The following is a 22772-nucleotide window of genomic DNA, read 5'->3' as shown; positions in this document are numbered from 1 at the left end:
TATTTCATTTTCCTTTACAAGATTATGATAATAAAAAAATTAAAAATAAAATAGCACATTTTTTAAACAAACAAACAAACCAAACAAGTCCTTTCTTTTTTTAGGAACTTGTTTCTAAAAAAAATTATTGTATGCTTCTTACTTTTTAATATTTTAAATTTATTTATACTTTTAGATACTCTGAAAAATCAATATAGTTAATAATATATTATTTTGTGTCCAAGTACACTAATTAATTTTTTTAACCCAACAAAAAAATGGTAGCAGTTATTTTGAAATAGTAGGAGTAATACTAATGTTTCTAAAAATTTTACTCTTAACCATGACCTTAAATATAAATATAACTCCTAATATATTGATTAGAGTGCTTTTTCCCTTTGATTTGTGTGTTAATAAGGAAAACAGTATTAGTTAGTAGCTATTCTCAATTTTATCTTTACTTTAATTTATCAATGCAATATGTTATAATTAGTTTAATTCCAATTAAAATAAAACAACTTATTTTGTAGTTGTTTAATTTGATCAATTTCCTAATTAATATTAGTTGTGTATTATATTAGTTATTATATCACTGCATAATTATATATGGGTAATTTAACCAATCTAATCAAGCTACAAACAATTTTAGACAATTTATTCCTAAAGGATGACACTACTAAGTGAACAAGATGAGTATTTAGTACTACCTCAATTCATAAACAAGTGTCATTTTGTTTTTATATTTAGATATAATTTAAGTTAAATTATATTAAAGAATGACACATATTTTAGATGGTAAAAGAGCTATTTTGATAGATAACACCATGTAGTCAAAATAACTCGTCAAACATTTAAACATTAAAAAAAGTTATTATCCAATTCATTTTAAAAAAAAATTTAAAATTGAACACTTTATTAATCTTTTAGATTTTAAAATACAAAAAATATTTTTTTAATTTTTTTTATCAAAGATAGAAATGCTTGAACCCACGACTTCTTAAGTGAGTATAAAAGAATTATGTCATTTGAGTTATATCTCATTGACAAATAATTTTTAATATTTGTTTGTTGTTAGATAATATAATTTCATTTAATTAAAAAATGATTGTATTATCTATCAATAATAAACGATAAGAATTATTTTGTGTAGTTTAACATTTAAAAAACTAAAATAGTTGATATACAAAATTTTAAGAATTGATTTAAATAATTATTAAGATAAAAATTAATTTAATTTTATCACGTCATATGTTTATTTAAAAGATTTAATTAACATGTGTCCTAAAATACATAATAAATTTATCATTTATAAAAAAATTTTAAATAATTTTATTTAATGAATATAAAATAAATACATTAAAAATTTACATTTTTTATATTTTTAATAAAAAAAAATAATTTGTAAACTCAAATTTAAAATATATATTCTTTTGAAAAGATGTCATTAATTAGCTAGTCTTTTCATCAACACCCTTAACCATGATTTGAATGACAATATTTGACCTAAATTCTCATAGGCTTGTAGGTGAAAACCAGATGCCGCAATTGCTAGTCTGATTTGTGGCCTGTAAAATTTAATTATTTATTGTAGTCAATAATCCAATCACTGAAATTCAAGAAAGTTGAAAACATGCTTCAGCTTTATTAATTGCTCTTTGAATGAATAAATATTCCTTATACATGAATGAACAAAAAATTACAGTCAATTTGAAAAAAAAAAAAAAGAAAGAAAAGGTTTTTGAAGTCAAGCTTTTCACTTATCAGATTTCCAATGTATTAAATAATATACAAATATTTTTATTTTGAAACATCTGTTAAGAAAGTAAGAAAAGAACAAAATTATTAACAATTCAATTTTTAAATTAAAAAATATTTCTAATATGCTGAATATATATTAAAATTTTGAAAAAATTACTATTCTTATCTAGTTAGCAAATTAAATGCCTTATATTAGCTAAAAATCCCTTCTTCAAAAATATAAAAAAAAATCATGGCTCATATAATACAAATTTACAATAAATATATTAGAAATTTAAAACTTTTATGATGCAAATATAGAATTGTGATGTGGTTTATATAAATAGCAATATATATTGTAGTGTATCTACTGCTGCAATCTTCTCATCACCATGTTATGATGTTAAATAAATCATTTTGATTAGAAATGTGTCTGTGTTTTGGGTCTTTGAAGGAGACATATAAGAAGATTCTCATACCAACACATATTAGATTAGATGTATGAGACATCAAATAATAATAATAATAATAATAATTAAAAAATAAAATAAAAACTTTGCTTTATGGGAAAATGGCATGCATGAGAAGCGAGGTTACTTGAGTTGCAAGCACATATGAATTGTGTCTGTCTTCTCAACTCAGTTATCATTCATTTGTACGCGCATTCAAGAAGTGATGTTTCCCCTTTAATTTCTATGCATCCCTATCCAATCAATCTATTCTCCCATTTTCCTTTTTTTTTCCTTTTTCAAAGCAATTATATATTTGTGCCTACGTATATACTAACTAAATGTCTAGAATCAATTTACACTTTTTTTATTTTATTTTAAATAATAAATCGGATCCTTAAATTTGAAAAATTGAAGAATTAGATTTTTATAGTGCACAAATTAAAAGGTTCGATTTGTTAATTTTGTGGTGAGATAATTTTTTTTTTGTTTTTAAATAAATTGGGATTCGATTTGTGATGAGATGATTTTTTTTCGCTTTCAAATAAATAGGAGTTTTCAACACTAAAATACAAATCTGACGCTCAAATTTATAATTTAAAAAAAATTAAAAACCACCTTCAAATTTGTGGCATAAAAAATCACAAATCTAAGGATCACATTTGTGGCAAATTTGTAACATCAAAAAAAAAAAAATAACTCTCCATATTATTAAATAACACCATCAAAATCTCAATAATAAAAATAAAATTATTTATTCAATTTCTATAAAAGGGATATTAGAAAAGTTTAGTGCATAAATTTCTTTTTAAAACAATTTTTTATGATATATAATCTATAAAAATATATATTTATACTATTTTAAAGACTTGAACATAAAACGTTTTAGTTAGAATTTAGATGTTTATCATCTTAACTAATGCCATATTTTTATTAGGATACATCTAATACATGCCATATATTAATATTAATACAATTTTTAAAATTTTTTACTTCAATAAATACATAACAAACAAATTCACATTTAACTTTTGTTATTACTTTTTTTTTATAACATTTTTTAATCGGCAACCTTAACACATGCCTTGAATCTTATTTATTATTGTTATACATAGCTAGTTTATAAAAAGGTTAATTAATACATCACTACAAATAGTCCCACTTATTGTCTAACGTTCATTAATATGATTCATATGCAACACAAATAGATACAACAAATTAACTCACAACATTGTCCTGAATAATCCCACGGATAATGTTGGAGGCATACAAAAGATTTTTAAGACATTGTGTGTTGTTAGTATTGTACCATAATCTATAAAGGCCTAAACATATGTAAGTTGCCGCACCCCAAATATATGTTAATTGCATAGGTCTTAAACAGATGCAACATCTTCGTTCTTTACCTCTTTAGTTTTTCTATATCTTCACTTCCTATGAGAATCTAAAAGACATCTTGGTGGTTTTTTTTATTTATTATTATTTTTAAAATCATCATGAGATCAAAACCTGTCAATTAGTGACTTGCATGTATGGTGGATCTTGAAATTATGATTGATTGGTGATTGAACTTATATAGTTGAAGCAAAAGGTGAGAAGTTAACGGAGGAAAGAAACTGTGTGTACACTTTTTTAGAATAATTTTATAAATTTATATTGATTATTGAAAGAAATGAAATCATACTCGTAATAATTATTTTTAAAGTTTTGTTTCAATAGTAGCATTATTTAAATAATTTAATTTTGATACACTAATATAAAGTAATTTTACATGTGCATCTAATTATATAATGTCATAGTAGCAAAAAATAATTACTTTTCATATTGACTACGTGCATGGTCATAAAAAGAACAGATGTAATTGAGTATTGGTGTAAAATATTTTATACTATTAGTACATCAAAATTAAAATTTTATTTAAATGATAAAGTTTTCCATTCCAACTTTCAGGTATTAATTTCTATTTTTGTTGGAGTGGAGTAGTTCTTTTTTTTTTTTTTTTTGTTTCCCACGGTATCCCTCAACCCGACAGGTCAAGGACTAATCCGTCGCAGTACTGAGCTCCATTTAAGGGTTTGCCGCTGGCCAATGGGTTGCTGCATGCACAAGGCGGGATTCGAACCCCCGACACTTGCTTAAGCGGACTAGTGAGCTAACCACTAGACCAACCCAAGTTGGTCGGAGGAGTTCTATTTTCTTATTACTATCAATTGGGCCATTTGGGCTATAGGCTCATGTTTTTTACAACTTTCTAAATATTTTATTTAACATTACACTAATTAGTATTCGACCAAAAATCAACGGTGAGAAATTTTTTAGAAAGACAAATTAAACTTAATTAGAGAAATGTGTAAAATATTTCACATTATTAATGTATCAAACTTAAACTTATATAGAAAATGAGAACATGTTTTATTTTATTTTTTTGTTATAAATGAAAACATGTTTTTAATACTCTTTGATGGACCCAATTGTTGGGCTTTTAGCATATGGAAGAAAGGCAATAGAGTTTGCAATAAGAAAGATCCCAACCATGACAAAAAAAACCTTTAATTTAAAAGTTTATGCAAGTGCATCTAAATTCGATACTCGGTTAGGCTAAGTAGTGAATGAAATCCTTAAGTATCTTGCGTATAACATTGGTGTGAGTGAGTTTATAATATCTAAAATTAGAGGTTCTCTAATCTATTTGATTAAGGAAAAAAACTTATGCTAATGGAATTATAGTTGTATTTGTAGAAAATCTTAGGTTAAATGTTGAATCAATGAACATTGATGATTGCTGTGTACTAATGCATTTTGAATCATACATGATTATGTAAGGAAGAAGCATTGGGCAAATTAATATAGCATGTAATGTTTAGTAACTTAATCTTTCTTAATGCAATTTATTTCGTTATATTTTTTAACATCATAGTTTTTTTATTATTAAAGTTCACAAGAATTTTTTTTAAGCTTGTAATAAAAATCAAATACTTTAAAGTTAAAACTCATAAAGCTTGACTGCTTGTCTCGCCAAAGCATGCCTTTCAAAATGAAAAATAACAAAAATATGTTCATTGGATTCAGACCCAATTTCGAGTGTAAAAAGAGAGAAAAGAAACTCTTATTTTTATCAAAAAATGTTAAGGACGTCTATAACATTATTTAAAAAATAAAATTAACGTTGGTGTTAAATTGGTGTTAAATTTTTTTTTATTTGTCTAAAAAATTATTCCAAATTCACAAATTCGTATGGTTTTAATGATGTTTAAGGTGGTGATGGTAGAAGATTTGGAAAAAGAAAACAATAGTAGTTTTGACTTTTGACTATGTTGTTTTACAAAAACAAAGATAGAATGATGGATTGAGAGCTTTAAAAGTTGATGACGATCAAATAATATGAATTTATCTATTCTATATTTTGAAGATATATGTTAAGATTAAAATTTTTTTTATTAAAAATAAAAAAATTAATATATTTATTTTATATTAATTAAATAAAAATTAATTTTTTATTAATAATAATTTATTATATATTTTTAGAACACATGTTAACTAAACTTAATAAATATAAATATTTTAAAATTTTGGATAATTTTTTAATAGAAAAATGGTTAAATATATACATAAAAGATCACATCATGAACAAAATTAAGCATGAATCATTTAATGAGTCAAGTATATACATAAGGAAACATTTCAAATGCTTCGGAGAGCACCGGTGCATCAATTATAGCACCAATTATTTTAACTGTTAATTTTAATTAATATATTATATATATATTTTATAGCACCAATTATTTTAACTGTTAATTTCAATTAATATATTATATATATATATTTTATAATTTAGATCAACGGTTAAAATAATTGGTGCACCGGTACTTTCAGTGCACTTGAAATATTTTCTATACATAAATTCTATATTTTGTTTAGGGGTGAGTATGGTCCGATCCGGCCCGAAGACCTGGCCTGGTCCCGAACACTTTAGGGACTAATTTGGTGTGATTTCGTCGGGTTTAGAGTCGGGTAAGGGTCTCAAAAATAAACCCGGTTATTATTTCGGAGTCGGGTCTGGGCCATAGCTCGGGTCATCCGAAATCGGCCCGGTGGCCCGGTCACCATACACAATAAATATTTTGTATTATTAGTGATAGATGATGGCTATTATTATGTGAAATTTAAGTATTGTAAATTTTAATATTTTGTGTTATTAGTCATTATATATATGACTATAAGTTAATGTTTTATATTTAAAATGCATAAGACTTTAGACTAATGCATAATATTGTGTTATTTGTATTGATTTAAATATTTGGTGTTATTAGGCAATATTAGTATTGATTATGGTTATGTTTTAATTTTAGAGAAGAGTTGGTTCTTATTATATTTTTCTAAGTGAATTTTACCATGTCAAATAATGGTTGAAATTTTAGAAATTTGAATATTTTTACATGCTAACTTACAAGAAGGTATCAAGATAATACAATGTTAACGGTTCAGTTTTTACCCGGTATAATTATGGCCCGAAAGAGTATAGGTTTCATCGGGTTTAGGGTTGGGTTCGAGTCTTAAAAATGGGCCGATACATATTTTGAATCAGGTATAGATCACATCAAATTCGGTTTCATCCGACCCATACACACCCCTAATTTTGTTGGTCACATCTACTATTCTGTTAATGAAAATGTGCCTCTGTTAATAGAACTGTACACGTATCATGTTTTCTTCTATCCTATCACTATACAGGAAATGATGTAGTTTTTTAGTGATTAAGTGGATATTTGATTAATATTTTAAAATTAAAATTATTTTTTTTTAATTTTCATTCTCTCTCCTACATTCCATAACCAGAAATTGAGAGAAATTATGGAACCCCAACAAAGAAAAAATAGCTACAACTCAATAGAAGAAGAGGCTCATATTTTTTACTTGTACTAGTATTTTCTCCTCTGCTCCTTCTCTAAATTGCGCAAAGAGTTGAACATAAATGTGAGAATTTTGTATGTGCTAATGAAATTGGAGATAATGAAAAAAAATATAGGAGTTTTGTAAAAGAATAAACAAAGTCCATGAAAGAATTCATGTCCCAAAAAGTAGAATTTACTGTTAATACACCAAAGAATGATAAAAATGTATGCGAAAAAATTGCTATCCATAATTATTTAAATTAATGAAGAACTAAAGTGCATTACAAAAACAATACAACATATTTGCTTAGAATTGAGAATTCATACCTAGTTATTACTTATGGTAATTGTTTAAAAATAATGTTTAGAGTAAGAGTGTAAGACTATTCTTTTTTATTAGGGTTTTACAATTTCTTCAAAGTCTGGTCATGGAAAGAGGAAGAGAGGATGAAAATAAAACGATTTTAATTTAAATATATTAATTAAATATTCACTTAATTACTAAATACTCATATTATTCATTATATAGTATTAGGATGGAAGAAAATGTAACATTTGTACAATTTTATTAACGACAAAATATTTTTATTAACAGAATGATAGACAGAGTGTAAAATTCATGTGTACACTTAACTCATTAAATAATCTATGTGTAATTTTTGTCCATCGTATAATTTTTCATGTGTACATTTATCTATTTTGTTATTCGATACTTTAATCTAAAATGTTCACACACCTACAATCAGTTGGAATAAAAAATCAGATAAAATGACGAAAGTAGCCATGGCAGCATGTATGCTGTTAGAAGTTACAACCACAGGTTCATGAAAGCCCCTTCCTTTGAAAACTCGTGGCTACAATTCTTCAATGCAACTAGTAACTGTTAATGCTGCCATGTAATAATTATATTAAATAAATAAAAAACAAAAAAACAAAACAAAATAATCTCCAAACTCAGTGTCTCACAGAAACCACACTCTCCTGTTCTGTTCTGTTCTGATGTTCAGCTCTTACAGTGCTTCTTCAAGCACCAACCTTGCACCTCACTTCCTTCCCAAATCACCATTAACAAAGAACACTAGAAACATAATTAGAACCTTCTTCACTGGTCACTCTAATTCTAAAGCCACTGTTTCACTTTTCTCATCTGTTATTCATGGAAGGGGACCACAGTGGAGAATACCCAGTTGCCATTTCAACGGTTATGGTGGCAACAATGGCAAAGATGGAAACTTTGGGGAAGAAGATGAAAAGGGTCGTAATGGAGAGCGTGAGTGTGAGGTTCAGTGTGAGGTGCACGTGGTTTCATGGAGAGAACGCACAATAAAAGCTGAAATCTTTGTCAATGCTGACACTGAATCCCTTTGGAATGTTCTCACTGATTATGAGCATCTTGCTGATTTCATACCCAACCTTGTCTGCAGGTGATGTTAATTTCAACTTTCAAGCATGCATATTGAATCCCTTTTTCTTATTCATTTTGTGTTGATTTTGTTGGTGCTGTTTTTAGTGGGAGAATTCCATGTCCATATCCTGGGAGGATATGGTTAGAGCAAAGGGGGTTCCAAAGAGCAATGTATTGGCATATTGAAGCACGTGTTGTCTTGGATCTTCAAGAATTTATCCGTTCAGTAAGAATCTGTTACCAATTCTTGTTTTTAATTGGTTATTTGATTCAATTCAGCTCACATCATATACTATAGTAAGTAATAAGTACTCCCTCTGTCACTGTTCAATTATTGTATCCAAATACATTGTAGTAAGTTCTTGTATTGGAGTGGAGTTGAATAATTTTCACTATGATCCATGTCACAAGAACATATAGTTTTCATTTGCAGTGGACATGAATCACATACTTGATTTGATAGATTAGTTGTCAATAGCGAACTTTCTGTTAGATTATTAATACTGTAGTGATTTTTATGATGCTTCAGGCATGGGATCGAGAACTTCGCTTTTCCATGGTTGATGGAGACTTTAAGAAGTTTGATGGAAAATGGTCTGTAAAATCTGGAACAAGGTAAAAATTGTTTCTCAATGTCAATAATTCTTTTTGTTCTAATTCTTTGCCATGAACTCATGGTACTCTTGCCTCATGTAAGTGCATGCATATACATAGTGTATTATGTGTATTTATCTCATTTCATTTTGCCAATGTAGTTCCTTTGAAGTATATAATGTTTTGACTTTCAAGTTTCGAGTATTTTCCTCTTTTGTATTGATCAAAATGCAATGAAGTATCCTTGTACATATTGAACTTTCTTATGTAATAGAGAAAGTATTTCTGGTTTATGCAGGTCATCAACTTCTATTCTATCTTATGAAGTTAGTGTGATACCAAGATTCAATTCCCCAGCTATTTTATTGGAAAGGATTATTAGATCCGATCTTCCTGTGAACCTTCGAGCTTTGGCTTACAGAGCTGAAAGGGATTTTATGCAGAGTCAGAAGCTATCACTGCCAGAAACTTCTATGGCTATTAACGGTTCATTCATAAAAAAGATAAATGGTACTTTGCGTGAAGGTGATAGGTTGTCACCGCCAAACAACAAAGAAGTATTCACCAGCGCAATTTCTCCTTCCTCGCCTGTATCTTCCAATGAGGTGGTCGGAAACTGGGGCATATTTGGAAAAGTTTGCAGGCTCGATAAGCCTAGCATGGTGGACGAAGTTCATCTCCGCAGATTCGATGGCCTTCTGGTAACCAATCTTTATGAAGTTATTATAAAACAATGACTTGTGCTTCAAGTAACTAATAAAGTGTTTTGATGCGAAGGAAAATGGAGGCGTCCATCGCTGTGTTATTGCAAGCATTACGGTTAAAGCTCCTGTTTGTGAAGTATGGAATGTTCTGACTGCCTATGAGAAACTACCTGAGTGAGTCATCTATTCTTTTTCATGTACCGAAAACCACATATTGAAAATTTTCTAGATGAATTGCTATACTCAATCAAATTGATGCAATGTAATTGTTGCAGGATCATTCCAAATTTAGGAATCAGTAAGATTTTATCGCGAGATAACAATAAAATCCGCATCCTTCAGGTATGGAATCATGTTTAGCCTTCTCTTAAACAAGTTTAGGCATGAATTATGTTTTGTTTAAACACTACAGGATTGATGTAACCTAAATAGTTTAATTGACATGCAGGAAGGGTGTAAAGGCCTTCTTTATATGGTGCTTCATGCTCGAGTCGTATTAGATTTGTGTGAAAATTCAGAGCAAGAGATAAGTTTTGAACAGGTTGAAGGGGATTTTGATTCGTTCCAAGGAAAATGGATTTTTGAACAACTAGGAAATCATCACACACTGCTGAAGTATTCTGTGGATATAAAAATGCACAAAGATACTTTCCTTTCGGAGGCTATCATGGAGGAGGTTTGTCTCTTAGATGGTTCAACCATACAATCCAAAATTGAGCAACAAAAGTATATTGATATAGTAATTGTTTTAATTGCTGAAAAGTTTTTGTTCTTTTGCTTATTTCATTTCAGGTCATTTTTGAAGATCTACCATCCAATTTGTCAGCAATAAGAGACTATGTTGAGAACAGAAATGGATTGAAAACTTTAGAAGCTAGTGGGAAGAATACAAATTCAAGGCAACAAATTGCTTCGTCTGGTTTTGAAAAGGACGAAGACAATGGTTCGGCCGTGGAAACTCCTAATTGCAATGTTCAAAGTTCATGTCAGCAAAGGCCGAAAGTTCCAGGCTTACAAAGGGATATCGAAATACTAAAATCTGAACTTGTGAAGTTCATTGCAGCACATGGACAAGAAGGGCTAATGCCGATGAGAAAGCATCTTCGTTTACACGGAAGAGTTGATATCGAGAAGGCTATCACTCGCATGGGTGGATTCAGAAAGATTGCAACCATCATGAATCTTTCCTTGGCTTACAAACAACGGAAACCAAAGGGTTACTGGGACAACCTCGAAAATCTGCAGGACGAGGTGGGTTGCAAAATCTTCATTTCCTTCTTTCTTTACTCTAAAGTTCCTAAAAGATGTTTTAGTAGTCATTGATTCATATGCATTACATTATTGTTTTTGCATCTTAGATCATAATGAAACTCATTTTTTCATGCAGATAAGTAGATTTCAAAGGAATTGGGGAATGGATCCTTCATTTATGCCAAGCAGAAAGTCATTTGAACGTGCAGGTTGGTTTGAGATATCCTGTTCTCGACTTTGATTTCGCTGCTTACAGTAAACTATAGATTTACATGCATTCTTTCAACTTTAGTGAGGAAGAAAAACATGTGAAAATCTCACATAAACTCATATGTGTTGATTTTCACTATTGATATCGAGTATGGGATCCACAAAAACATTATATCAAAGGTGAAAATCCACACAATCCTGAAAAATGAGTGTTATTTATGGAATTTGCTGCAGGTCGGTACGATATTGCTCGTGCACTGGAAAAATGGGGTGGACTTCATGAGGTTTCTCGGCTACTGTCCCTGAAGGTGAGACAACATCGAAGCCGACAGGACGACAGCCTTGTTGAGAAGGGTAAGAGAGTTGATAATGTAGATGATGGTGATTTGGAAACACCATCTAAACCATGTATATATCAAGATACACATAAGTGGCTTACAAAACTAAGACAGTTGGACATAAATTGGTTTGAATAACATGATGAGGCAGTATTGGTTTATTTATAGTTCCATGATTATACATTGTTACAGTATTTAACCCTTTATACTTTTCTGAGAGTAAGTAATAAGTAAACTCACACTTTTGCTTGCAATTTTAAGCGCTAAATGTGAGGATTTGCTCCTTTGTTTTTGCTTCTTTTACATGAGGAAGAAGTTGTAAATAATGGAGGATCCTTATGTTTTTTATTTGCACAAGACTTATGAACTTTAATATTCTTGTATATAATAAAATAACCATTCTAGGTGTATATTAAAATTAGTCATTAATATAAAATACATGTTAAAATATAAAATATATATTAAACACAAATTAAATAACATATGTATTTATATACAAATATATAATAGTTAACTTTGATATACAACTAATATTTTTGTTAAAAAAAAGTTGGTAGAAATTAAAGATCATTTTTTGTTTTTTCTATTACTACTATTCATGTTTTGAAAAGGAGGAAAGATTTTGCATAAAAAGTGCATTTTTCATTGCAAATAAAGTGTGTAGAAATTGATAAGATAAATTTAGACTGCATGTAATATTTAGATCATTTTTATAAATAATTAAAACAAAAAAGTGAATTGGTTCTTTCCTAAAAAGTACTGATGTAGGTGTGTAATGGAATAATAAATTAATGTATTGCCAATGACTATAATATATTGTCTTACGTGATATTTGAACATCACAACTTAGAAAAGAAAATGATCTTTTTGCAGAAACTAATAGCGAAACTACTTCAACAAGATACTTCAATCCTTAAACCAAAGTGTGCATTGAAAGTGTAATTGAAATGAACATGGATATAGTAAATCCTGTAGTAAGGAGAAGTAAACTTTAAAGATACTTTTTTGACACCATGAAACTCAATTTAAACATTGAAAACCAAAAACGTGGAAAATCCATTACACATGAACATAATAAACACAGCCTTCAAAAGTTGCTTTTCTTTTTTATGTTTGGGTTCCACTTTTCTTCAAATCTTGGATGTCTTGCTTGTACACCCACCGAGCCCCAGAACTCTCCACTTTCATTTCAACGTACAAAGGCAATACCAGTTGAAAGCGATAGGGTTGGCGAAATTGGTCAACAAAATAGTCACTGCTCAAGCAAAGGATGAAATGCTGAGAATTTTTAGTTTCACGCGCTGCAGTTAAATGCTTTTTAATGAATTCCCTACCGTTGCACATCACCGACAATTTTGCCCCAAGATTAGGACGAGTCTCCGTTCGGCGTAATCGGAAACAGAGAGCAAGTGCCATGGTTTCATTATGTGGCGATGTGATTGATACTCCATTACCCAGTTCCTTATGGACAAACCACAATGGAATTTTGTCCCCTTCATTCTGTGCGACCCACATTTGCAAGAGCCCATCAGAATCATGCTTAGCTGATGCTGCAAAGCCACAACACACCTTTGATATCACATTCAAATGCCATGTATCCAGTGATGCAGAATCTCGTGCATATAGCTCTCTTATACTTGACGGAAGCTCTGGTAAAACCTTCAGATTAGGGCAGCGGTCTAGATATAGACATCTAAGCCTGGGGAGTTCATGGATATTTATTGGAACCCTTACAAACTTGTTCTTTGATAAATACAAATTCGTCAAAGACACTAAGTTGCCAAGATTGTAAGACCACGACTCTTGAGATGTGACAAAACACCCCGATAATATCAGGGTATCCAATGAGGTCAGACCAGATAGAGAATGCAAAGATTGAAGGACATTTGGGCAGCCAGAAAGATTCAAAAATGTGAGGGATTTTAACTTTTGAATGCTGTCTGGAAGGCAAGTAAGCCTTTCGCAACATCTTAAGTGCAACTCCTTTAGACCAACTAAACAGCCAACCGTTGTGGGTAGTTCTTCTATGGCTGTTTCCGACAAAGAAAGAACTGATAAATGTTTCATGCATTCTCCAAATTCTGGAAGTTTCCTCATACTTGTGCAGCAACCAAGATGTAGTTCCTTGAGGGAACTCATCTCCAATTTACTCCCAAGAGTTTCAAGACTTGAGCAAAGACGTAAACTAAGTTTAACAAGGCTCTTGTGAAGTGTGAGATACGAGGGAAAATCACCCAGTTCATAACAATCTTCAACGTCAAGTATTTCAAGATTGGGAGCTTCAGAAAGATCTGGAATTTGTTTCAGCCGATATAAGTACTTCAGAGATAAGTACTTCAGCTTTTCCAGAAACTGAACAAAACAAAGAAACATCAGACCATTACTATCCTTGCAAACATCAATCAATGCAGTAAAATTTAATAGAGCTCTGCACGAAAAGGTTCACCTTTTTTCCATGCCATACTTGTATAATGCTGGAGCTATCAGACAGATTAATTTCAACTAGCTCAAAGCCTTGATCCATAAAGGGCAGAGTTTCCATTGGACAACGTCTCCAGCGCAAAACTCTCAATGAACAAGGAATATATCTAGGAATTGGAGCTTCCACGCCATCTAAAATGAGGAGCTTTAGCTGACATATATCTGAAAAAGTTAAATCTCTCCAATGTACTAAACCTGGTTTTCCATAGCAATCCCATTCGTGTAAAATGATGCTACTTGCTTCAGTTCCCTACATAACAAATCAAGGAGAAGTCATTTACTTGTACTTAATTGATATGTTTCTCAGAAAAAGAATAAAAATAAAAAGAGAATTTTTTTTTAATTGCGAAGATAGAATATTAGATACATTATCAACTTCATATTTTAATTTTATAGTCTTATCATTGTGAAAAAGATTCCACTTACCTTGTTTTGAGTAAGAACAAGATTGATGTCCTCGTAACCCCGCAACCTGCTACGCTTGCTAGGATCATTTTGAGATTCCTGAATTACAATATGTTTGCCCATTTCTTCAACCAAATCATGCATCTCCAACCTACCTTCCTCATCTATAGTGAGTAGAGATCTATCAATCAAAGTAGCGATACCAATTTCAAGATGATAACCGCGCCCTTTTAATATATCTATTACATAATCTTTGGAACGTCCTTTGAAAAAATAAACAATGTCTAAAAAAATATCCTTGTTCATGGAATCTAAACCATCATAACTTATTTTCAATGTATAAAAAATATCAACATTTGGAAAGCTCTCTAATTTTCCAAGAGCACTTTGCCAATCTTTAATGGGTCTACCACAAAGGTGGGAACCCAATACCTCAAGTGCCAATGGAAGACCACCACAATATTTGACCGCCTGTTTGGATAAATCCAAATACTCTTCTGCAGGGGTTTGTTGTTTAAAAGGCTTCACTTTCCCCTAACACTTCAACATTGTAAATTTCATGTGCATCATGTATCTTTAGCAGATGCATGTCTCTAGTTGTGATAATTATTCTGCTTCCAGAACCAAACCAGTCTTGCTCCTCGGATAAATTCTTCAACTGCTTTTCTTCATTTATATCATCAAGAACAAGAAGAACCTTTCTTTGACACAAAGAAGCCCGAATTATTCTCCTCCCATCATGCTCATTTTTAAAATTACTCGAGCTTCCATTGATATGGTCAACAAGTTCTTTTTGTGCTTGAACAATACCATTTTTCTCACATGTCTCTCTTACATTTGCAAGAAAATAAGTAACTTCAAATTTACTTCGGATGTCTTCATATACCATTCTAGCAATAGTTGTCTTACCTATGCCGCCCATCCCACATATGCCTATATATCGAACATCATTCTGCCCAATACCAAGGTGACGACTAATCACTTGTTCCACTCTTGAATCAATCCCTACAAGCTTGTTCATGGAAGATGGCAAGTTTGGGATCAATTTTTCATGTATACTCTGAGAAATGTTTTCCACCAATGTTGCCTCATTCCTATTAAGAGATACATGTTTCTTTGTAAGTCTGGCAACACATAAAAGAAAACTAAAGCAACAAATTTTGTACAAAAAGTCAAAAACAGAGGAAGTTTACTTTCTTTCCAATTTCTTTTTATGTTTTCTTAACCACAAACTAGAAACTTGAGGATCACCACAATCTAATTACTTACGAGTAGTGCACATATATTCTCGTATTATCTAAAATTTCTCTACGCTCTAGGTGTTTTAATTTTTAATCTCAGGTTATGGATCCAGAAAAATTTAGAAGTAGGAGTAAAAATAATATGAAAAAATAATAAAAATATTAATATTAATATATTAAGTTAATACTAAAAGTGGTCCTTAAATATGCAATTGAGTCTCAATGTCGTCCCTAAACTTAAAATTGTTCTTAAAATTGCTCCAAATTTGTCTCTGAACTTAGCAACGGTTGTTCTTGAGATACTTTCTAATGACTTAATGATGACATGGTTAGATGGAGGCCACTAAAAGTCGGATTAGTAAAACGTTGCCGTTTTATTTTTGGCACCCAAATAGAACATAAACAACATCGTTTAGGGTATTTTGAGGAAACCCCTCAAAATATCCTAAACAACGTCGTTTATATTCTATTTGGGAACCAAAAATGTAACAGCGACCTTTTATCAGTCCAGTGTGACTTTCGTCCAACCACGTCATCATTTTGTCACCGTCAGAGATGATTGTTGTTAACTTCAGAGACAAATTTGAAGCAATTTTAAGTTCAATGTTGATATTGAAGCTCAACTGCAAATATAGGACCACTTTAAAAATTAACTCTAATATATTTAAATATTTAAATTTTGAAATATGTTAGTCAAATTTCTAATAAATGAATGTAATTAACACATGTAAAAGTATATTAATTTAAAAATATTTTTTTTCAATATTTTGATAATATTGCATGAGTAATACATTTATTATTAATATTAGTATCTAGTCAAATATTTAATATCCGTCAAATCATATTTTTATTGGTTATTTCTTATATGATACAAAAAAAATTATAATTCAATAGCTAAAAAATCTATAAAGGGTGTAATTCAAATGAATTAATTTAGAATTTTCACTATTTTTTTATATTTAAATTTTTACTAAAATTATGTGAGAAGACAAAAAATTTGTGAAAAAAAATAATAATTCAAACATTATATTTGAGAAGTTAAACTTGACTTTAGATAATTAGACTATTATTAGTAATTATTATTATTTTAAATTTATATAATATATATTTATTTTGCTTTTTTTTAAAATTTAATTGGGGCAATCGCCCCCACACAAGTTTATATGGATCCGTCCTTGTTAGGGTGTTCTAATAATTCAGTTAACATAATTTGTAGCAACAACAGATGAAATCAATGATTATTAGTGAGCTTACTGATCTTTGGAAGTCCAACCAGAGTAATCGGCAACTTGTGTTAACGCATGTCTCCATGTTCTAATCTTGTCACTTTCTTGTCCGAATCTATGTTCATGTTTCCTGAAAGCTTCTCCGAATGTTCCATTCTGGTGCCTGACATCAGAAGGCTCCACACCGTAGAACACTACTTCGATGTGTTGCCCCAATTTATGTTTGCATTCAAGAATCTTTTGGAGCTCGTCCAAGCACCAAGTGGAGGAAGCATAGTTTGGTGAGAGAACAATGATTGCAAACATAGACTCTTCAATTGCTCTGAGAAGTTCATGTGAAATAACATCACCTTTGCGAAGGTTGTTGTCATCAATGTAGGTAGTGATTCCGTTCCTTGTGAGAGCGGCATAGAGATGGCTAGTGAATGCAGAGCGAGTGTCTTCACCCCTGAAACTCAGAAACACATGATACTTGCATGATCTTGATCTTGATGAAGAAGAAGAGGTGGATGCCTCTTGGGAAAAAACGAGGTTCGGACAAGAACTTGTCTGACAATGGAAATACCAAATTAATTTTCTCACAATCTTGGCAATTAAATAGGGAACAGCAAAAATAGTCCAAACCATAAATCCAATGACAGAAATTAAAAATATATCAGACACCAAAGAAGAGGTTGAAGTCATGTATATAGAAGAGTATTATTAGTAACGAACTAAGATCCCTACTTGAAGGGTTTGTGTTTGGGTTTAGAGGAGGAAATAGTAGAAGCAGCTTAGGTAGCTTTACAGGGCACACTGGATGAAAAGAAGGACTATTATTCATTGTGGCTTCAACGCGGAAATGGAAGCTGCTTGGAAAGGAGGTTGACTTGACTTTGTTAAGGTTATATAATTCTTGTTTGGTCTTTTGTAACGTATTTTATAGAGAAATTCTTAGGGGATAGTATTTTTTGTCTTAAATTTGAATCACAAGAGGAAAGAGAAATGTCATAGAGTGATCATAATTTATTATTTAGTTATTATTATTTAAAAATATGTTATAAAATATATTATTAGATTATCAAACAAAAAAAATTAAACTAAAAAATTAAATTAATAACTAATTGATGACAAAAAATAATAAATTTTGATAGCTTTATAATATTTTTCTTAGAATAAATTATCAAATTAGGGGAACTTGTTCTTTATTGAAAAATATTGATGTAGGTATGTATTGGAATAATAAATTAATGTATTGCCAATATTGTTTTACCTAATATTTAAACAAGTTACACTTTTAATACACATTTTGGTTTAAAAATTTAAGTATTTTGTTAAAGTTGTTTAGCTACTAGTTTCTGCGAAAGATCATCTTTTTTAAAGATATAACTAATTTAGTTAACAGATCCAATTGAAGCTATCATACTATTAAATTTGAAATGAAATTTGTTACGGTAGGTAACCGGAGATTGATACGACGGATGGCGTCTGGCGGCCCAAGTGTGTGTTGGAGGAGAACTCCGGGTAGGTCCGCAACTCGGGAGGTTCCGTCCGACTTGTGCTCGCGTATGAATGGGGGGTGGTACCTGCAAAGACACTCCGATGCCTAAGTTAGCAAGAGTGTAAGCAGGTCTTAGAGAGTATTGGACTTAGAGATACCTGAGGGGTGTCAGTGTATTTATAGTGGTGAGCCAATAACCACCGTTGGTGTAGTGCCGTATCTTTAGGGTGGTAACCGTCCCTATTATCTTGGGGAGGTTAAGATATGGCTTTATGAGGCGGTTAGAGAGATTTTAGGGGCGGTTACCCATTTGAATGAGTGTTTATCTGCCAGCTAATCTCACATCCGACCTCTTCAGACCAAGTCGTGGTTGACACCGACTTCTTATGTGAAGGTCGGCACTTAGCTAGGCTCTAATCCCTTAGATTAGGCCTTTTAGTTGGACCTGGGCCTTTGTATTGGGCCAGGGTATGAACAGTGCCCCTACTTGAGCCCAAATTTTCTTTAAAGTTTGGGTTCAAGTATTCAACTCGGGTGCGTAGTCGACTTGTTTGAAAGAACACGGGTTTTGGAAACCGACGTGATTTTCGTGACCTTTAGTTTCTGACAGTTACGTCAATTCAAGCGTCGTGTCCGTTGAGGGATCATTTAGGGATTGAGGACTTTGGTAACGGTGCAGTCTCATTAATGACTGCCTCGTTTTTTACCATTATGCCCCCTAGCTTATTTATAAATACTTTCCCTCTCTTTCCATTTTTCGTTTCTGCAATCTTTCAAACTTCTTCTTATCTTGTTCGTGCTGCATTCTTGGGTTCGAAGATTCCTGTTCTTCTCCAACCTTCATTTTCGGATAAAGGTTAGTTTTGCTTTCTCCATGTCATGTTTGCATGTTTTGTTTAGCGAGTAGATAGGTTGATCCATAGACCTCAGATTCGTATCTCTTCTCTTTAGGGGCCGTGTTTTTTGATTTTTTCTTTTCTTTTTCCCTTTTTGTAGGTTTCTGCCACTTTTCTTTATATAAAAAATGGCCTCCGTAGACATTCTTTCTCAGTGGGTTGACGTTACGGTCCTTGGGGAGGAACCGTTGGTCGACGCTGAGTTCATCATTCACCTTCGTACTCATCACAGGCTCTGTACTTCGGAGGAGGACGAGCCCAAATATGAACTGATAACCCCGGGTCTTGAAGACCGGGTCTGTTTTGGGAGGGTTAATGAGGCGGCCCCTCATTTTTTCTTCATGTATGAATGTATGATCACCCGCTTGGGTGTTTTCCTCCCTTTCTCCGATTTCGAGATATCCGTTTTGCACCACTGTAAAGTTGCCCCTACTCAGCTTCACCCCAATTCTTGGGGTTTTTTGAAGATTTATCAGTTTATAAGCCATGCTCTGGACTTCCCGACCTCTTTGAGGATTTTCTTTTATCTTTTTCATATGACTAAGCCCTTTAGTGGGCTAAACAACAAACAGCAATGGGTATCCTTCCGAGCCATTCAAGGTCGGAGGATTTTCACCCTTTTTGATGAATCTTTTCACGACTTCAAAAACTTCTTCTTCAAAGTTCAAGCCGTAGAGGGTCACCACCCCTTTTTTCTGGACGAGCATTCCACCCCCCGCTTTCCCCTTTACTGGTTGCCGGCCTCCCCTTGCGAAAAGATTGGTCTAGATGACCTAGACGAAGTGGAGGCGGCCATTGTGGGGTTTTTCCGAGAAGCATGGGGGAGGGCCCCATACTTAGATACGAGGAAAATCCTTCAGGGGACGTCGGCTTTTGTTCAATCTTGCATAGGTAGCACATGCATTTCTTATTTCCGAGTTGTTTTGCCCGACTTGTATTTTACCGACTTGTAACTTGGTTGTTTCTTTTGTAGATATGGCAAAAAAGAATGCTCAAGAGTCCTACCAGAGGGTCCAGGAAGCCAAAGCGAAATCCCGGGCTAGGTCCGGGGGTGCCAAGGCGGTCATCTCTCCTCCTCCTCCTCCTCCTCCTCCTAGAAATGTGGGTACCCCCTCTCAACCTATTATTATTTCCTCCTCCTCAAGTTTGGCTCGACCACTCCCTTCTGCCCAACTACTTTCTGAGCCGGAGAAGAAGAAGCGCAAGACTTCAGAGTCTGGCCCCTCTTGGGAAGGTGGGGTTAAGGCGGATGCTCTTGCATTCGTCCGAAAGAACATCTATCCTCTTATAAATATGGATGATGTTTCTGTTCGGAACCACCTTACCGCTCTGGCCGAGGAAAGTTTTAGGGCGGCGGGAGTTTGTGGCAAACTTTTGGACATATTTGAGAAGACTCCCCTCAGCTCCTTGGGGACTTCCCCAAAGGTTGAGGAGCTGGAGGAGAGGCTTCTTATGTTTGAAAAACATGAGAGGGAGTTGAAGGAGGAGAGAGATAAACTGAGGAAGGAGAGAGATGTCCTCCGGGAGAAGGAGAGCCAGCTGCGAGCCCAATGCACTATGGAGGTGAATCTGAGGAAGGCAGCCCAGGAGAGTTATCAAAGCTTATTTAAAGATATGGTGGAGGTGAGGAAGGATTTGATGAACTCTCGGAATGCTTATACTGAGTTGGAGGACTCTATCACCGAGGGCGCCGAGGAGTCTTGGAGAATTTTCTTGGAGCAGGTCAGGGTCATAGCCCCCGACTTGGACCTTTCTCCACTACATCCTGACAAGGTAGTTATCGATGGCGCTATTGTTGATCCTCCTGCCCCCGAGGTCGTTTCCGAGTCAGACCTAAAGACTCGGGGGCAGAGGATTATTGAGTCTCCTCCTCATTCCAAAGATGCTCCGAGTTCTTCAACCCTTGCCCCGACTTCCTCTTTGGCTCCTCCTCCCGGTCCTGGTGGCGCTTCTCCTGGTGGTGGTGATTCCTCTACTCCGATGAAAAAATGACTTTTATTTTGTGGCTATATGGGGGCCCGGCCTGTGGGTCCCCCTTTTTTAAACTTCTATTTATTTGTTGGTGGTTGTGAACAATTTCCTTCTGGCCTTTTAAGGCCGTAAACAAAATATTCTGTTCGGTGCCCTTTTTGGATAAGGGTTTTAAACAAAATGCCCTTTTTTGGATAAGGGTTTTTTAAACGAAGTAGATGCCCCCTTTTTTTTTTTGATAAGGGTTTAAGTTGCTTTGCGCGTGTACATGCTTTTCTGTTTTGAATATGTTTGATCTTTTCGGAAAAAACCTTTGTTAGCTTGCATTGTTTTCTCGAGCCTTTTTCGTGCAAAGGCTTGTATGCAACCTTTAAGCTTTTCCGGATTTTCCTATCTCTTTTGTTATCCTTTATACTCGACTTTACTTTAGTGAGTTTTTATGACTTAGGTTATTTTTGCGATGCGTTTTTCATTTACTCGGAATATATCCGAGTTTTCCTACTCGGGTTCTTGTCTTCGACTTATGAGTCGGACTGTTCTCGAGTTTAATACGATCAGCTCATATAACCTCTTTACGCCGACTTGTACCTCGTCGTTTCATCCTGACGACCTTGTTAGGTCGGTTCATGGGATTTTCACGTTTTGTCGAGCTTAAGTCGGCGCGTTTCGTAGAAAGACTTATAAAAATAAAGGAGGATTTTAAGAGAGATATTGTAAAAAAGATCTTTATTAATTGGGAAGGTACCTTTTTGCTACTAAGGGTCTTGACAGCATGTTTTCCCTTAGCCTCTACTATGATGCCTCGTTAAAAACCCCTCTCCAGAAAAAACTCTTTTTTTGGGAAAAAATCATGAAGCTGGGAAAAGAGTACATCAGGGAGTAGAGTTCGCTTCTAACTATAGTACCTTTTCATATTACAAGCATGCCACGACCTTGGTAGCTCAGTGCCGTCCAGGTCGGTTACTTTATAATAACCTTTCCCTAACACTTCCTTGATTTTGTATGGCCCTTTCCAATTTGCGGCGAGCTTTCCATCTCCTGATTTGTTGACTCCAATGTCGTTTCTGATTAGGACCAAGTCGTCTACAGCAAATGTTCTTCGAATGACTTTCTTGTTGTATCTGGTAGTCATTCTTTGCTTTAATGCTGCTTCTCTTATCTGGGCATCTTCTCGGACTTCGGGGAGCAAGTCGAGTTCCTCTTTGTGCCCCTGTACATTTCCGACCTCATCATGGAGAATTACCCTTGGGCTTTGCTCACTGATTTCTATAGGAATCATGGCTTCTACGCCGTAGACTAGTCGAAAGGGTGTTTCTCCTGTGGCGGATTGGGGGGTCGTCCTATAAGCCCATAGCACTTGGGGGAGCTCGTCAGCCCAAGCTCCCTTTGCTTCCTGTAATCTCTTCTTCAGTCCTGCCAGTATGACTTTGTTAGCTGCCTCGGCTTGCCCATTGGCTTGTGGGTGTTCTACCGAGGTGAATTGATGTTTGATTTTCATACTGGCTACCAAACT

The 22772-nt window shown here is 33.3% G+C and overlaps 1 protein-coding gene and 1 pseudogene across 1 annotated transcript; one reads left to right on the top strand and one right to left on the bottom strand.

Moving 5' to 3' along the window:
- The first annotated feature begins 8009 nt into the window (after positions 1-8009).
- On the top strand, positions 8010-11781 carry LOC130944040 (uncharacterized). Its single transcript, XM_057872166.1, has 10 exons — positions 8010-8481; positions 8568-8688; positions 8992-9077; positions 9355-9757; positions 9834-9934; positions 10036-10102; positions 10209-10436; positions 10553-11011; positions 11148-11220; positions 11456-11781. Exons 1-10 carry the CDS (start codon positions 8057-8059, stop codon positions 11695-11697), a joined length of 2205 nt encoding a protein of 734 aa, XP_057728149.1. The 5' UTR covers positions 8010-8056; the 3' UTR covers positions 11698-11781.
- A 649-nt stretch (positions 11782-12430) lies between these two features.
- LOC130946270 (disease resistance protein RPV1-like) lies at positions 12431-17780 on the bottom strand (annotated as a pseudogene).
- Between the last annotated feature and the right edge of the window lie 4992 nt (positions 17781-22772).

Source organism: Arachis stenosperma, chromosome 8, assembly GCF_014773155.1.
Source record: "Arachis stenosperma cultivar V10309 chromosome 8, arast.V10309.gnm1.PFL2, whole genome shotgun sequence".
NCBI lineage: Eukaryota > Viridiplantae > Streptophyta > Magnoliopsida > Fabales > Fabaceae > Arachis > Arachis stenosperma.
The sequence above is the reverse complement of the archived record's forward strand: the minus strand, read 5'-3'. Positions and strand labels throughout refer to the sequence as shown.